The sequence below is a fragment of the Passer domesticus genome, chromosome Z (genome assembly GCF_036417665.1).
Source record: "Passer domesticus isolate bPasDom1 chromosome Z, bPasDom1.hap1, whole genome shotgun sequence".
Lineage (NCBI taxonomy): Eukaryota > Metazoa > Chordata > Aves > Passeriformes > Passeridae > Passer > Passer domesticus.
In genome coordinates, this window is record NC_087512.1 from 22283166 (window position 1) to 22298929 (window position 15764).

Genomic DNA, 15764 nt, shown 5'->3' on the forward strand with positions numbered 1-15764 from the left:
AACTGCAGTAGACGGGGATCTCAGCATCCCCCATGCAGGAGTGGCCATGGCAGCGCGAGGTGGGTAGAGGGTCCAGTGGGAGCCAGTCCTCATGTTTCAGGTCAAAGTAGACAGGCAGCAGGCAAAACAGCAAACAACTCCCTTCTCCCACGAATCCCGAAACCAGACTGACCAAAAGCCCAGCCCCAAACCTCTGAGGTCCCCTCACCTTTTCTCTGTGTTGACAGATGTAACCCGCCCCCAGACAGGGCCATTTCAATGGATTGTTTTGATGCACAGCTCCATCTTTTGTTTTCTTAAGTATTGGTAGTTATGTTTCCTAGCAACATATGGGACAAAATTCCATGAGAGGAAGAAACAAAAGGAAAAATTCTAACCCCCAACAAGTCATGATGAAGCAATGTATTCTTACTGAGTTGTGGGAGAAGTATATATGTATATGTACACTGCTTAAAAGGAAGAACATTGTCTTCTTCAATATCAGAAGCATTTGGGAAATGCGCATGCAAAATTACATTTTCTCATTTGTAGTCATGTCTCAGAAGCCCAGAATTCTCCAGATATATAAGTTTCTTAAAATGCAACTTCTTGTTAAGAAACTCCTCACTACTTGTTTTCTCAGAAACTTAAATAATTTTTTAAAGGAATCTACTACTTCTGAAGCAATAATGTTTCTTCCTTAAATTAAAATCTGAGTTAAATCTCGCTTTCTCTAAGATACCATAATAGGTGTATGTATGATATGTACAACTATGTGTATTATATGGGTATGGGTGTGACTGCCATGCCATTCCACAATGTTATTGCCTATTTTATCTCTGAAGTATCATCTGTGTTATCTAAACAAAAATTAAAGAAAGAGAAATCATCAGTTAGAGAAAGGATGTTGGGTTCCCTCTTCCTGCCTATCAATCACAGGGGTAATCCTTCACTGAAGATTTTGAGGAGGTTGTGTGTTTGTTATGCTTTATAGAATGTCTTCAGACAAGTTGTGATTATAGCTTCAAAACCAGGGTGAAACCACAAGGAAAATAATTTCTTTAGAACTGGTCAAATTTCTGCTCTCTTGAGTTCTTCCAGCAGATCTAAATTATGCTTGTGACATATCCTGGTATATCCTAATTTGGCATTAGGAAAATCTGGAACAAGGAAAGTTGTTTTATCATGTATAGATTTTAAAATCTGCAACAAATACAGAAAAGGGGGCAGTGGGTAAGATAAGAAGTACTAACATTCTGCTTTACCTTCTGTTAGGCTGGGATGAAATACAGAAACCTCATTTTGAAACCTGGAGGATCTTTGGATGGAATGGATATGCTACAAAATTTCTTGGAGCGTAAACCAAGCCAGAGAGCTTTCCTGTTGAGTAAGGGATTGTGTGTTCAGTGAAGTTATGATTCTTTTGTAATGGCAATAAGTATGCAATCAGCTGGAAATGTCAGTGTGTTTCACATTTTAACTGTGTATCACTCTAGGGAAACTAGGTCATTTTTTGATGATTTTTTAAATTGTATAAATAAAAATGTGACTTTTAAAACAAAAATTCATAGGATTACAAAATTCAACATCAGGGAAAAAAATATGAGATGTGCAGAAGCTGAGGAAATTGGATAGTAATTTTTTAAATTTTTTATTAAATGATACTAATTAATACTAATCAATGTGAGGAGTTAATGCCATGTTTTTCTTTTGAGAGATGCACTTAAATTATGTCTTGTGAATTAATTTTAAAACTGAAGGGGATAGAAAGAATACAACCAGCAATAAAAGAAACAGATTCATTCTTATTCTCTATTCTCTATTGTCTTGATGGTTCACCAGTGTCTCTGATGGATATGAAGTGTGTTTGATTTTGTCATTGGTTGAATTCACTCCAGCTGCCTGACAAATTTCAAGCCTGAGAACCTGCCCCATATACCTTTACAGCAGAGATGTTTGTGTGATACTTTTATACCTAATTCTGATGCATGTTAAATTTTTGTACCACTTATATACTTAAAAAGCATAACTAAAAAGGAAAAAGTCAGCCAAAATCAGTGACTTTTTCAGTTATTCCACCACTCTTTCTGTTGATGACCACAAATCAGGTCTTTGTATCCCAAATTATATCAACACTGGCATTTAAATATTATACTTGAGCAATTATAATGCCTTCAGTTGGTTTCTTAAGTATTTTGAGATACAGATAAGGAAGGAAGGAAATATGATATCCCTGATGAGAATGACAAAAGCCAATTGAAAGTTTTCCTGTTCCATTCCAGTGTGACAGGCAAGAGATGCTACTGAAAAGTGCAATGGATTTAATTATTTCAGCTGTGGGAGTGTGAAAGTAATCAAGGAATTATTCTGCAGGTTTTCTGCAAAATCAAGAAAAAGTAGTCTTACAAGCCAACTACACCATCCAAATAAAGCTGTTAATCTGTTAAAAATGCACTGTTAAAAGTGCATTTTTCTTAGGTATCATATGTTTGTGGTTTTACTATTATGGCGTGATCTAAACAGTTTATAAATGTTATTTACTAGCCAATACATTTTAGACATTTAAATTACAATTGTAAATATGGTAGGGGTCTATGGTTTATTGTTCAACAATGAGACAAGAAAATGTGCCTGGTCAACTAAAAAGATCTTTTTCAGCAAAAGTAAACTGATGTCATTCACTTTGAGTCAAATCTGTCCATTCATTTTAAGGGAAAAAACCTAAAATTGGGATTGTTCTTACAATTTGTGGGTGTTTTTCAAAGTGAGAAGCTTTATTTTTTGCCTTTTTTTCTCTTTTGAAGAATTGAAACTGGGGAGTTAAAAATGAGCTTTATTGGTTTCTGAAATTGAAAATCTGAACGGACTTACCTTTGAACTGCACCCGTTAGATATGAAGAATCGTAACTATTTGTAGGCAAAACAGATTAACTGTATAGACTGACCAGACCACACAATTAAGTTAAATCTAAATCTTATAGTCAGTTACAACTTTAGGCCACAGTTCTGCTGGGCCGTGAAAAGGCAGTACGTTAAAATCACGTGTATGAACTGTATCCAGTATGGCCAGAATGGAAAGCTGAGAAAACTGATAGGTACAAGATTATCTCAAAACCTATGAATTTTGCCTAGATTGGTTTCCCTTACATTCTTTTGCTTACAATATTTTGCCATCTTTTTATACATGTTTGAAATTCTTGTGATTCTGTCTTATTAACGTGTTTTTTTCTTTCACACTGTAATGATAGCTCCAAAGAACGAAAACATTGTAAAATACATACTAAGTGATACTTTCCCCAAATAAATCTGCAACTCTAAGCAATAGAAGCTTTATTAAGAAAAAGACAGTTTTTATTTTACAGCTGGTAGGCAGATTTCCACATGAGGGAGACCTTTCTCTGCATAAATTCAGCAGTCTTGGATCAAGGTAGATAATTCTAAGTACAGTAATTACAGGCAAAAATACGTGGTGATAAAAAGTCATGTGATTTAAAAGTTAGATTTAGAACAGTACTGATGGTAATTACGACAATTTAATTGACTTTTTAATTTTCTTACTCTTTAATGTGTGTTCTTGTATGTTGTACAGTGTTGAATAGCCAAGATACTGAAGTGTGAGAGAATGTCTGCTATTACTCATGTGTGGAAATGCCTGCATGATTGCACGGTTATGTTAGCAGCAAATGGATATCCATGTGTGTAGGGAGGAAAAAACTAAACCATATTGTAACCACAAATGAAAGTGTTATGTTCTATATCTGTTCCCAAGAAGAGGATTTACTGTAATTTGTTTTTGTAGAAGCCAGTTCCTTCATCAGGCAGTAATTAAGTCAGATCAGCCTATGGCTAACACTACACTCAACACAGAAGACTAATGGGTATGTTCTGAAGTGCTTGTGAAAGTTTTAATGGGATAACATATCAAACTTGTCTGCTAAGTTTTATATTGGTTTCCTAGAGCCTTCTGAATTAAATTTGGGTTGGATTAATTGCCTTTTTTTCTTCCAACTAAAACTAACTCTATGATTCTATGAAATTGATGTTCATGTTTTTATTCTAAATAACTGATCTTGCAATGGAAAAGTAACCTGGTTTCTGTTTCTATACCTGTCTATAACAGGTAGAAAACTTTGTATAGGAAAAACTTTCTCTGACACTATTCTAAGGCTGTGACATGGAGTCCCCAAATAAAACAGGGAACACTTCTTCTGCTTTGCAAACATGAGTTGATGACCTTGACACTGCCAGAAACAATCACATATATGAAATCATGCCAAAACATAGATATCTGACAAAGCCTAGCCTATTCTAGAGCTGCTACACCTAGGTTTAATTAAATTTCAAAACTCAGGCTTATGACAGCCTGAGCTTATTCCAGCCCAACTTTAAGTATTCATTATAATAAATGAGGAGGTAATTTGTAGTTTTTGTCTGTAACAAACAGATGGCTTTTAAAGTTAGTATCATTAAAATTTCACCGTGTTTAGGATTATTATTTTCTTGTATTAGAAATTCCTATTGGACTTTGGCTTCACAACAAACGTTTCACAGCAAAGGGTAGTATCAGAGACTCAGGAGAGAGTGCCTATTATCCACTGAGCAAGTGGATAACAGCCAACGGCTTTCTCTTTCTGTTGCTTCATTGTAAAAGAATGGTTTGAGCACATGGCTGGGTTGCAAGATGGCTAAGTAATGGCCTCAGCAGCTGCTTCTGCCTACTTGTCTGACAAAGATCCAGCTTGTAGGGTTTTCCTGGATTGCCTGCAAGTCACGTGGTAATTTTTACATAAATAGTAAAAACAATCTGCGTAAGAGATTTAAACTTTGTTCTGTGAGATGTGGTGGCTATTAGTTACAACACTTCTCTCTGAAAAAATGAAACAATATCCAAATACCTTTGAAGGTAGTGCAAGGTAGTTGAGTTAAATGGAGATTCCTGGAGGGGTTTTCCAGTAGCATAAGAGCTGTTTGCATGATAATTGATTTACTGATAGGGGTTAGAGAGGCTAAACATCAGCTGGTTATGTGGTACCCAAGTCAGAGAAAAAGGAAGGAAAGCAGTTAGGTGGAAGGATGAGGTTGGAGAATGGTGTTTTAACAATACTTGTAGAAGGGTTGAAGTGGATGTCAGAGGCAGATAACAGGAAGAAGACTAACTTGATGTATAATGATTTGTGAAAGGCTGTTTAAATGCTTATCATTGTTTTATGAATTAGAAACAAGACATGCTTTTCTAGGAATAAATTTCTGTTCTTGCTTGCAAGTCAAAGAACATGAGACTATGCACTGGCTTGTTATTTGAGAACTTGCCTTCTTCCTGACATCTGGAGATTAATTTTTTTACACCACTATTTTCTTCATTAATATATTTTAAATAATAGATTCTCATGGTGGAAGGAAAGAAGTTTTTGGCGAAGTTCAGTTTGTGGGACATGTGCCAGAAATCCTGTATAGCTAATCATCACTGGTCTGTGTAAAAAGTGTAGATGATACTAAAGATGCAGTCCCAAACAGCAGTCAATCTATTTTAGACCTCATTAGAATAGATACAGACAAATTAAGTAAATGAATTGGAAGTGGTTGCCTAGAAACCAAGAATCGTGACCTAATTTTGTTCAGTATTGATTAACAGAGAATGGACTCAACCAATACTTGCTTGCTTTATACTGCTGATGAATTGAAAAGGTTAAAAATCTCAGTGTTAAGAGAACCAAGGAATAAAATTATTGGGGTAAAAAAAAGTGAATGACAAGTTGTATGTCTTTGAGATTCAATTGGCCAAAATCCCACAATTTCGCAACTTAATCTTTGTGAAAAATTCTAAGAAGCAATCTGCTCACCAGTAAAAACAGCATTTAAAAATAAACAAAACAGAAGTGTGTGGTCAGAAGTAGGAAACAGTTATAAAATGAGGAATTGTAAAGTGTTAAAAATTATAAAGAAGGCTAAGACTGTCAAGGCAAAGAAAAATGGATGAAAGCATTATAGCAAATAATATGTATAACTTAATGTGTTAAGAACAAATAAATACCACTTGTGTTACAGACCCTTCAGTGGATAGAAATGCTAACATGGCAAGTGATAACCAAGACAGTTTTAAATTCAGTTCCTCTTCTGCATTTACAAAGAAGCAAGCAATGTAATCATGTCATGTGAGAACAGTGGGGTACTTTCCAGTCTATTAAGTGAGGAGCATTAAACAATACCTACTAAGAATAATCATTGTGGCATGAGTAGAGTTGAATAACTTGTAACCTACAAACAAACAAGAATTAGTGGTTTGGAAGTTTTTCCCAGTGCTGTGAATTTTGGGATAACTGGGCATATGTCATTGTACTAAAACACTGCTAATGAGTTCTAGTCTTAAAAACCAAATAGGTGGCTAATTGTCACATAGCTTGAAAGCCAACTTCAGTGAAGCAGCAGGAAGCATAAAATTGTTCTGTTGTTGAAGAGCTAGCAGTGAGTATAATTTGTAGAGTGCAAATGATTTTATGGAAAACAAGTTTTTTCAGACAACCTGATGTAATAATTCATGGCCATTACAAGCCTATTGAGGGTGATTGTAGAGATTTATGTATTTGATTTAGTGCTGCGTATTTTCATTTAAAATAACACTATAAGATATCAATAGAGGATTTATAAAATGGATTTAGAAGAGCTAACTGTTGGGAGTACTTGTTGGCATAGAATTACTGAACAGGGTGCAGTGTTCTAAGTGCTTCAGGCATTGCACAGGAATATAAAAATATAAAACAATAATATAAAATCACTGGTGATAGAATTTGTAAGGAATTGACCAAAAAAAGCAGTCACAATGAATTGTTTAGATTGTTTGAGAACTTTTGGCATTCTGATGTACCATGGGCAAAGGAAGGTGTAGTATGCCTGTAAGCAACTAAAATGTAGGTTAAAACTAAAGCTTGGAGGACTGTATTCTGTAAGTTCCTTACTTATGAAAGTATCTAGAGGCTAGTTACAGTAGCCAGTTCAATCAGAATTGTTAGGAGACTTTAGCAAGAAATGATTAGGCAACCTCATGATGGATGAGCACGAAAATATTATGTAGAAACAAGTTACTTTTGTGTACCATAGCAGTAAAATAGGCACAGCAATTGCACAAAATTTTGGTGGCCTGATTTTTAACTGGGGCTAGTAAGCCATGTTATTCCAAATAAACAGATGGTTCTAAATGTAGAATAAAGTTAAGCTGTGGAGCTCATTGCCAAGGATATTGTAGAGGTGGTAGTTTTATGCAAGTTCAAAATAAAGTCAACACAATGCAGTCTTAGAAGAGAAACCCAGTGGAGGGTGTTTAAAAAAATAAAATATTTTTCATCTTAGGAAAGACCTTGCAAAGTAGGGGGGTGGAAATAAGAAGAATATCCAAGATTTTAACATGTATTGCAGCCCTATTCACATTTCTTTTAGGTATCTGCTTTTAGCCACTGCTGGAGATAGGATACTGTATCAAAGCAACCTGCTGCTTGCTCTAGTATGAAGACTGGAGAAAAAACGAAAGATGACTTTTAGTATCTAGATATTACCATCACATATTAAAAACTCCTTAGTAGGAGAATGTCAGCCAGAAGCTGAGGCCAGTCATTTCGAAGAGAAAATAACCGCATTTTTAACAGTGAAGACAAGTCCAACTTTGTGAGTAGCTTGTCCCAATGGTTAGTCCATTACTAATTTCTTCAAATCAAGACAAGTGAAACCTCTTCTAGGAGGTGTATGTTCACCAAACACAATGATTTAGATTTCATTCACTATAACTGGGTGAAGCAGAATGGCTAGTAATATACAAATCAGATTGATTTAATTTTTCCTTTTAAAATGTTGCAATTCCATAAACCATATCTTAGCAAAAGCATTTGTTGCATGTTTATGCAGGGAACTGTAACACTACCCAAGGTAATTCAATGTCAAAGACTTATTGCCTTCTAAACCACTAATGGAAAGTAAAAGAAAATGGAAAATGTACTTTTAAAGTAAGCAAACATTTTAACCTGAAAGTTTTCTTTAACTGCATGATTGTGGGATATCCAAACTTCTACAAGAAAAAGTAGCACTTAGATGTTTTTTACATGACAGAAGATAAACTCATAATGTGATTTCATGTTGAAGAAGGCCATATTTTTCTCCATAGAAGGCAGAAACTGAGTAGTACTCCAAAGTTGTTGTTACAAATAGGACTTTTGAGTAGCCAAACTTAGCTTTTCTTCATTGTGTTGTCCCCCTTGAATTTCAAGATTTCAGTTAGGTTGACTTCTTAAATGACTTCTTTTTTGAAGACCTGATATCTTCTGATTGGTCTCACTGTGAGGCCCAAAACGTATTCTCTCCCTTACCTCTCCACTGCAGTGTTGCTGTCCTCATGAATTTAGTCAACACATTATCTGAGATGTAAAATTTAAACTTGGGAGAAGCACTTACAAATACAAAGAAATACAAAGAGCTGAGCAATTTGAATTTCTCCTTTTATTAATTTCTTTATTTATTAAGAACCACTTATGGTCCAACATTCAAGATAAGTTACTACTAAAATCTGACAAAATGTCAGAAATCTAGTTGGAATTTTACAGCCACATAATGTGTAACATGTTGCAAATATTGTTAGTCACAGAAGGATTTTGCAACTATTTGATTATATAAACATGGAAGAGGTTTCGCCTAAAGCATTAATGAGAAATGTCTCAAAGCACATATTGTGTTTTAAGAGCATGCACCGAGAGGAATACATTTTATTCACCTTGGTAAATTTTTTAAAGTGTGGGTTTGTACTTTAAGCTTAGTCAAGAAGTAAGACTTTCATCCCATTGAAAATTCAGAATTAAGACCCACAGAGATAACAGGGCTTAAATCAGCTATCTGTAAAATATTAATTAATATAGTGCAATTAAACATAATAATATTAATAGCATTTTTCTCTTACATTTAAATTTTATTTTTATACAAAAATGTTCACATTCTCTACAGATAAGAAAAATAATCAGAAGTTGAGGGGTGTTATAGATACATGCTCACATTATTAATGTGGTTTTGCCCAAGTGTGTTTATGTCTTATCTGTTTCTACAGCAAGCATGGTAAACCCTGGATAAGCCCAGCCATAGGCCCCTTCACCATGTCTAATGGAACTTTATGTACAAGGAAAAGATTCAACAGGTGTGAATCTGCACAGAAAAAAGAACACCTCTGAAGATAATCACACTTACTGGCAAATCAGCTTCTTTTTTCCTTCATTTTGCTTTCTCTATGCACTTTGCTCTGCTGGAGACATGCATCAGTACCCCTTAACCTGAAGGACCTTCTGGTCCAGGATGGCTTTTTATAACTTAACCAGTTTAGTCCTTGGTGAAAGTGTGGATTAAGTTTGACATGTTTGTCTTTCCTTTCTCTCTTATTCCTTAGGAATTACATGGGTTTGCTTGACTTCTTATGGAAATTGCTTAAATTACAAGTTAGCCCTTCTGTCATGCTGTCAGCGATCCAGTGTGATCAGTTCTCAGTAGAGCTGTACCCAGAAACCTGTATGCCCTGAAGACAAGAAAAGTTAGATAGAAATAAATAGATTCAGTTTAATCTGACTAGAAAGATAACATGATATCTGGGTTGGAATGCAGTTAATGAGGTCTTTTCGGAGAAAACTTATGCTGGGGGGTGTGATACTTACTTACATAAATTTAGTGTACAAGGGTAAGCTTGATGTGGTAAAAAAGTTATACGTTAGAAAAGATGTGTGAAAAGGAAATTCAGGACCCCTTATGAGAGGTATGATCTCTTAAGAAAAAAAGAAACAAATAGCCAAACCCCACCTTAATTTTTTACAGAAGACTAATGGTGATCTGAGAAAACACAGAGAACTGGCTAATGCATTTCAAGACTTATCTAGGTTCACAGGAAAAAGAGCTTTTCATTACAGGGGAAAACCTAGTTAGTTCAATCATATAACTGCCTCTCAAGGACTTTCTCCTGGACAGAAGCAGATATACTGTGAAACCATTCATAGATTTCAAGGCAGGAAAGTCAGTCTCAAGTGGAAGATCCTGCCTGAGTTCTTCAAAAGCATGTCTAAAGCCTGAGCATTGTAAATTCTCAAATTGTAACAAGTGCCCAGGCTAAAATGGCAGAAGTTATGTTTGTTAATCATGTATTATCTTCTTAATGGGTAAATACCCACTGAGAACTACAAGGGCATTTTCAGGGTGTGCAGAGGTTTGGTTTAAATGGCAGAAGCTCAGCTTTAATTGAAATTAGCCAGAGATGTCAAAAACCACAAGCTTTCTGAGGCTGGAGAAACCTCAGAGAGCAGAAATTCTGCTTGCCTGATACGTGTATTTCATTAATTTGAGCTCAGTTCTCAAACTCAGCACATTGTTTAGGAAGTTGCACAGGTGTGATTCCTTAGACCAGCGTAAAACACTTTTCCAAATAAATCCTCGACATGTATGCTAGAGTACCATGTGTTTAGTTATCAACAAAATTCCTAAAATAATAAAATTATCATTGAAAAATTTATATTAGTGTTGCTGGCCCACACCTGTAACAAAAATGATGCTTCTTTAGATTACTTACTCATTATAAGAAAGATGTTTCAGTTGCTGATATAATTTTCCTGTGCAACTTTAAGTAAAATAGAAAGTGGCATCAGAAGTATAAAAATACTGCTGACTTCAGTAAAAAGAACTTTCAGTTTGTGCAGAAGCGCTATATTAGGAACATAGAATTTAACATGAAAATAAAAGATTAATTCAGGCATCAGCAGAATTGGAAATTTCAGAAGCAAAACTTCCGATGTAAGAGAATAAATTTCTCAAGCATTCCCACTGCTGAAACTCACTAAGAATTTTAGCCCAGAGCTTAGCAGCTAATTTGTATGATGTTACCTAATTTTGAAGTATTACTTATTTTATATTGGCTTTTTGTCTTCTGATATGGGCCAGCTATCCTCAGAGGAGAGATTTTGGATAAGGAAGTAATTCCATTTGTTTTTTAAAACAAAAAATTATTTATGAAATATTGCTGTATGTCATAAAATTAAAAAACAACACATTATCTTAGAAAATAAGATACTTATCTGTGAAATTTTCTTTCACAGACTTAATGAAGAAGATTGACCTTAGTTTTAAGGGAAGTACAATAAAATATAATTTTCTCTTTGACATTTAATTACATTTGGCTGTTTCAGGGTTTAATCAATAATTGGATGATGCCAGGAGTTCAGGCTAGTGATTTCTGGAACAAGTCTGAAAGTGTTTGAAAACTTTCTGTATGTCGCTTGAAAACCAAGAACTCAATGTAAGCAACAGCACATCTTGAATAATACTTTTTTTTTTTTAAATATCTTTAATGCATTATAACATTTCTGTGCTCACTTTTAATCAGATTGTCATTAGAGAAACTTAGCCACCCTGTATTGTAAATATGGGTTGAGCATGAAGGTTGCAAGTCCCCTCCCCTCCTGTGTCCTGGTTACACCTTGTGCAGTTTCACCTATGTGAACCCTCTGTGCTTTCTTGTAGCTACTTTCACCTTGAAATGTTTTATGTTTATAAAGTGCTTCTTTTATTCCACTGACAGAAAGGGAAGGAGTGAATCTAAACAACCACTTGATTTTCCCCCAAGCACGAAGTATAACTCCTGTATGTGTAGTCTGTGTTTATTAACAGCATTTTATAGCTATAATTTTACATATTAAAATACAGAACTCAGGATTAGTTATTTTTAATTCTTTAGTTATCTAAGTTAATTTTTCAGAGAATGAGGAACTAGTGACCTCAATGAGAGCCATTGTTGAAGGAGCTGAAAACTCTGGTACTATGGTAACCTGCCTAAGAGCTAAAAATTTTTGTCCTCCTCTCACTGCCCATTTTTTCTCTAAAGCATTTTACAGAATAACATACATAAAATTTCAGGATAGCAACAATAAGAATATCCCCCTCTACATATAAAAAAGTGAGACCAAGAGAAGGTGAGTATTTTGGCAGCTATTAAGCAGTTCTAGAGGTTTGAAAATGTAAACATGGATTCCTGTCTCCCTATGCTGTAGTTATTGCAGATTATATCATCTCCCCTTGGTTTAGAGAACCAATATTTAAGAGTCATAAATAATTTCATTTTGGGGAGAAAAAAGGAATAATGCTCAGCCAGAAAAGCAGAAGATTGTTGGAATGATTACAGAAGACTTGAATATGAATAGATCAGATAGATCAGATGATAAAATTTCTGTTCACTGGAAGAACTTTATAGCTGTAACTCTTCACCAGAAAACACTAATCTGAATGCATTTTTTATTATATGTACAAAAATGTAAAATTAAATATCTCATATTTATCACACAAAGAAGCATATGAAATACCAGAGCAATTTTCATATGACAAAAGCAACAATATTCAGGGGGGTTTGTGCTGACCATGCAATTTCAATGATCAAAATACACAGAAGGAATTACTATGAAAATAATTATTTTGCATGCTTTGTCAACACACACACCAACATGTTCAAGTCCATCCCTGCTTGAGAAAATGCTCTGATGATTAAAGATTAAAATAAATTATAACTATTTTCTAATTCGTTACTTTTGGCACTGAATTCTCTTATAACAAAGGAGGTGATGAGTTTGGGTGAAAACAGTTGCGGCTCTCTATGCTGTGCATTTCAGTCAGTAATGCCATTAGTTTCACTGATCTTAGGTGCTGGTGCTATTGTAGTTGCCAGTTGTGGCATTCACATTCTCTGAAAAAATCTCTTCACCCAGGATTTTTCTTCTGGGAAGCTGAGAAGCCTCAGAAGAAAGGAAAACAATTCTTACCTCATTTGCTTTTCCTGTGTTGTGCTTATGTGTGGAATATGTTTGGAGATTGTTTGCAATCAGGTGATTGTTTCATTGGATTCTGGTGTGAGTTGTTTTGTCTCACTGGCCAATCAGTGCCAAGCTGTATCAGGACTCCGGAGAGAGTCACGAGTTTTCAGTATTATCTTCTTAGCATTCAGTAATATCCTTTCTGTATTCTTTAGTATAGTGTAGTTTAGTATTCTTTGACATAATATACTATTTTAAAGTAATAAATTAGCCTTCTGAGAATGTGGAGTCAAATGCATCATTCCTCCCTGCCACGAGGGTCTCTGCAAATACAATAGCCAGCGAGGGACTAGATTATCAGTCTTGGGGGAAAAAGGAAAAAAGTCCCTGACATGGAGAGAAATATTATCTGTTTGAAATATATTTCACAAGGACACAATTATTAACCTACACTAGGAAACAAAGGGTGCGAAGTACATTTTGGTTTTAAGTATACATGCACAGTCCACTGGGACTTTATTTCTACTGAAGGAAATAATGGGATACTATCTAGATAATCTTTTCTACAGCACAGAATTATGTGCATCAGTTTGCTGTAGCTCGTGATCTACAGTTTGTATTTTAGGTTTAAGTTCTAGAAGAATTATCTTGTTGGTTCCCTTGCAGATTGTTCCTTCTGCAGTAATAACAGAGAGCTCCCTCCTTATTTGCTGCCAGGAAATTCACCACTGAAGGCACAAGAGGGACAAGCTGCACTTCCACAGTTCTGGTTTATCTTGCTGTAGCCTGAGCAGGTTAGCCGCTGTTATTATAGGCTGCCCAACTTCAGCTCTGTGGTTGTGGCCTGAAGGGAACTCTTGCTTGGGATAAAATGGCTCATTTGCAATTGAGCCTGCCCTAAGCTGTGGGAGGTTCAGGTATTTCAGGGGGATTTCAGAGATTTTCAGCTATATAGCTGCAGCTAGTTTTTATCAAACTGCACATTCTTAGAGCTCTACGATCGGGGTAAATGTATCTTCATGAGAACAGCTGAAAGGGCATTTCAAAACAAAATTTTTCTATGTTTCAGTCTTACTCTAATGCATGCATATCAGAATTCTTTATTAATTGAAATAATATATATAATACTTTGCTTTGTTTTCAGAGACAGCCAAAATAATTCAGCTGAAATTTTCCATGCCAAAATCAGCCTGGGTAATATATACAGCATGGAGAGTTTCAGCTTAAACTGTTACAGTTTGGCAAATTTAAAAGAAATTACAACAGGTTACTATAATAGAAAGTTTTGGACAATCTAAATTGCAGACAGGTTTACAAGCCCAAACTATAGTTTACTATAGTTTACATGCAGAAAGTAACTACTAAGTATAAAATGAGAGTTCATAAAATTAGATAAGAATTTCTTGGAATCATTTATCAAACTTGGTATGGGTTAAAATAATTAATATTTTTAATTAGAGCCTTGGACTTCAATAACATGACATTTTGTTCTTCAACACTTATTTCACCTGATGTCTTTGTGTAATTTAGATTGTGGTCTCTCCTTAAGACTTGACTGAAATATTAATGGAGAAATTTTTTTTTTAAATTGAAATTCTTACAAACATATTCCTTCACATAAAAGTAACATATTTTCTTACATATTTAGAGTTCAGTTTTACTCTTAACATGCATAAGATGTACTTTCAGATGGCTTTTAGATGTAAAATTTTTAGCAGGCATTCACTGATACAGGTCTACTAAAAGCCAGTGGAGCTTTGTTAAGTGAGCTGTCTGGTCAGCTTGCTATTCTTATTAATAGAATAAGTGAACTCTGACATTTATCAAATATTTAAATGTCTCCTATTGTAACTTTTTGTATAACTTTAAAAAGATAAAATATCCACATGTAAGGGATAGATTTATTTCAGCCATCCTATTTTTTAATCAATATGTGTTGCACCCCCTCTGTGTTCTCATTTAGACCTGAAATCTCATACTGTGGGAAGAGTTGTAAGGGAAAAGCAAGGTGGTTGTTTCAAACAATGGTGTATTCAAAGATTGGCATCAAAGCCAGAATTGTCAGTTACTGGTGAGAACTACTGACAAGGCTGCTGATGCAAGTGGAATGGGCTAGATATCCATGTGGCTGCTTCTCTGTGCCTAACACTTGGAGATGTGGATAAAAGGATGTCAGGCTGACTTGCAAATGTAGATGTCACAGTCTAAGAAAGGAGCAAAGGGCAGGAGAGTAACTTGACAAATGACAGCGGGTATGCTTCATTGGAAGATATGTTGAAACTAAAAGCAAAATTACACTTGTGTGGGTAGCAATTGTAGGTGTAAATAAGGTGACTGTAATCTTCAACTTCAGCATTAATTCCTCCTTGATAATGGAATCTGGCATCATGATATTTTAACTTTTGAAAGGACAAACATGAAAAAATAGCACAAAGAGAATGAACTAGAGTAAATAAGATATTGGTAAGAGAACTGTGTGTTTATAAACAGGATGTAACTAACAGATTGAAGTTAAAAATATTTATTGCTGTGGGACAATGGGGGAAGGGAATACAACTTGATAGAAACACTTGGTTTTTTTCCAGATATATAATAAGATCTTTAATCTTATTTATCCTCGTGTAATGTAATACATCAAAAAACTTTCTCCAGCTTTTCCAGGGACACAACCATAACAGCTGTGGGGTGTCCAGTGTGGTAAAAGAAAGGTAGAAATAGTTCTGTTCCTGCTGCCAAAAATCTTACTGACATTTATAGATGGAATTTGTGGTGCCAAGAATGCCATGCCAAGTGCTCAGCTGGAAGAAAGCAAGTAGCCTCACTTGAGTTGTTTTGTAGAATGGTTTCCCAGGTTGGTCACAGCACACAGAAATAAATTAATTCTGAAATATGTTTTTTTTTCTTTTTTGGACTCCCTTAGTAAGTTTGTCCCTCTTTTACATATTTATTTGATAGATGTGTATTTTTAATTTCTTCTGCACT

At 35.0% G+C, this 15764-nt stretch overlaps 1 protein-coding gene and 1 long non-coding RNA gene across 11 annotated transcripts in view; one reads left to right on the top strand and one right to left on the bottom strand.

Annotated features, from left to right (window-relative positions):
• Nucleotides 1–1787, top strand: part of NLN (neurolysin) — a 37625-nt gene extending 35838 nt beyond the window's left edge. For all 10 annotated transcript variants that reach the window (XM_064405368.1, XM_064405373.1, XM_064405376.1 and 7 more), the window contains one exon: nucleotides 1255–1787. In XM_064405368.1, coding sequence (XP_064261438.1) covers nucleotides 1255–1389 — 135 coding nt within the window. In that variant the 3' untranslated portion in view covers nucleotides 1390–1787. The remainder of the gene's footprint in view (nucleotides 1–1254) is intronic.
• Nucleotides 1788–8461: 6674 nt separating this feature from the next.
• LOC135291311 (uncharacterized) overlaps nucleotides 8462–15764 on the bottom strand; it is a 32680-nt gene continuing 25377 nt past the window's right edge. The window contains exon 5 of the long non-coding RNA XR_010354110.1: nucleotides 8462–9517. This is a non-coding gene — a long non-coding RNA (uncharacterized LOC135291311). The remainder of the gene's footprint in view (nucleotides 9518–15764) is intronic.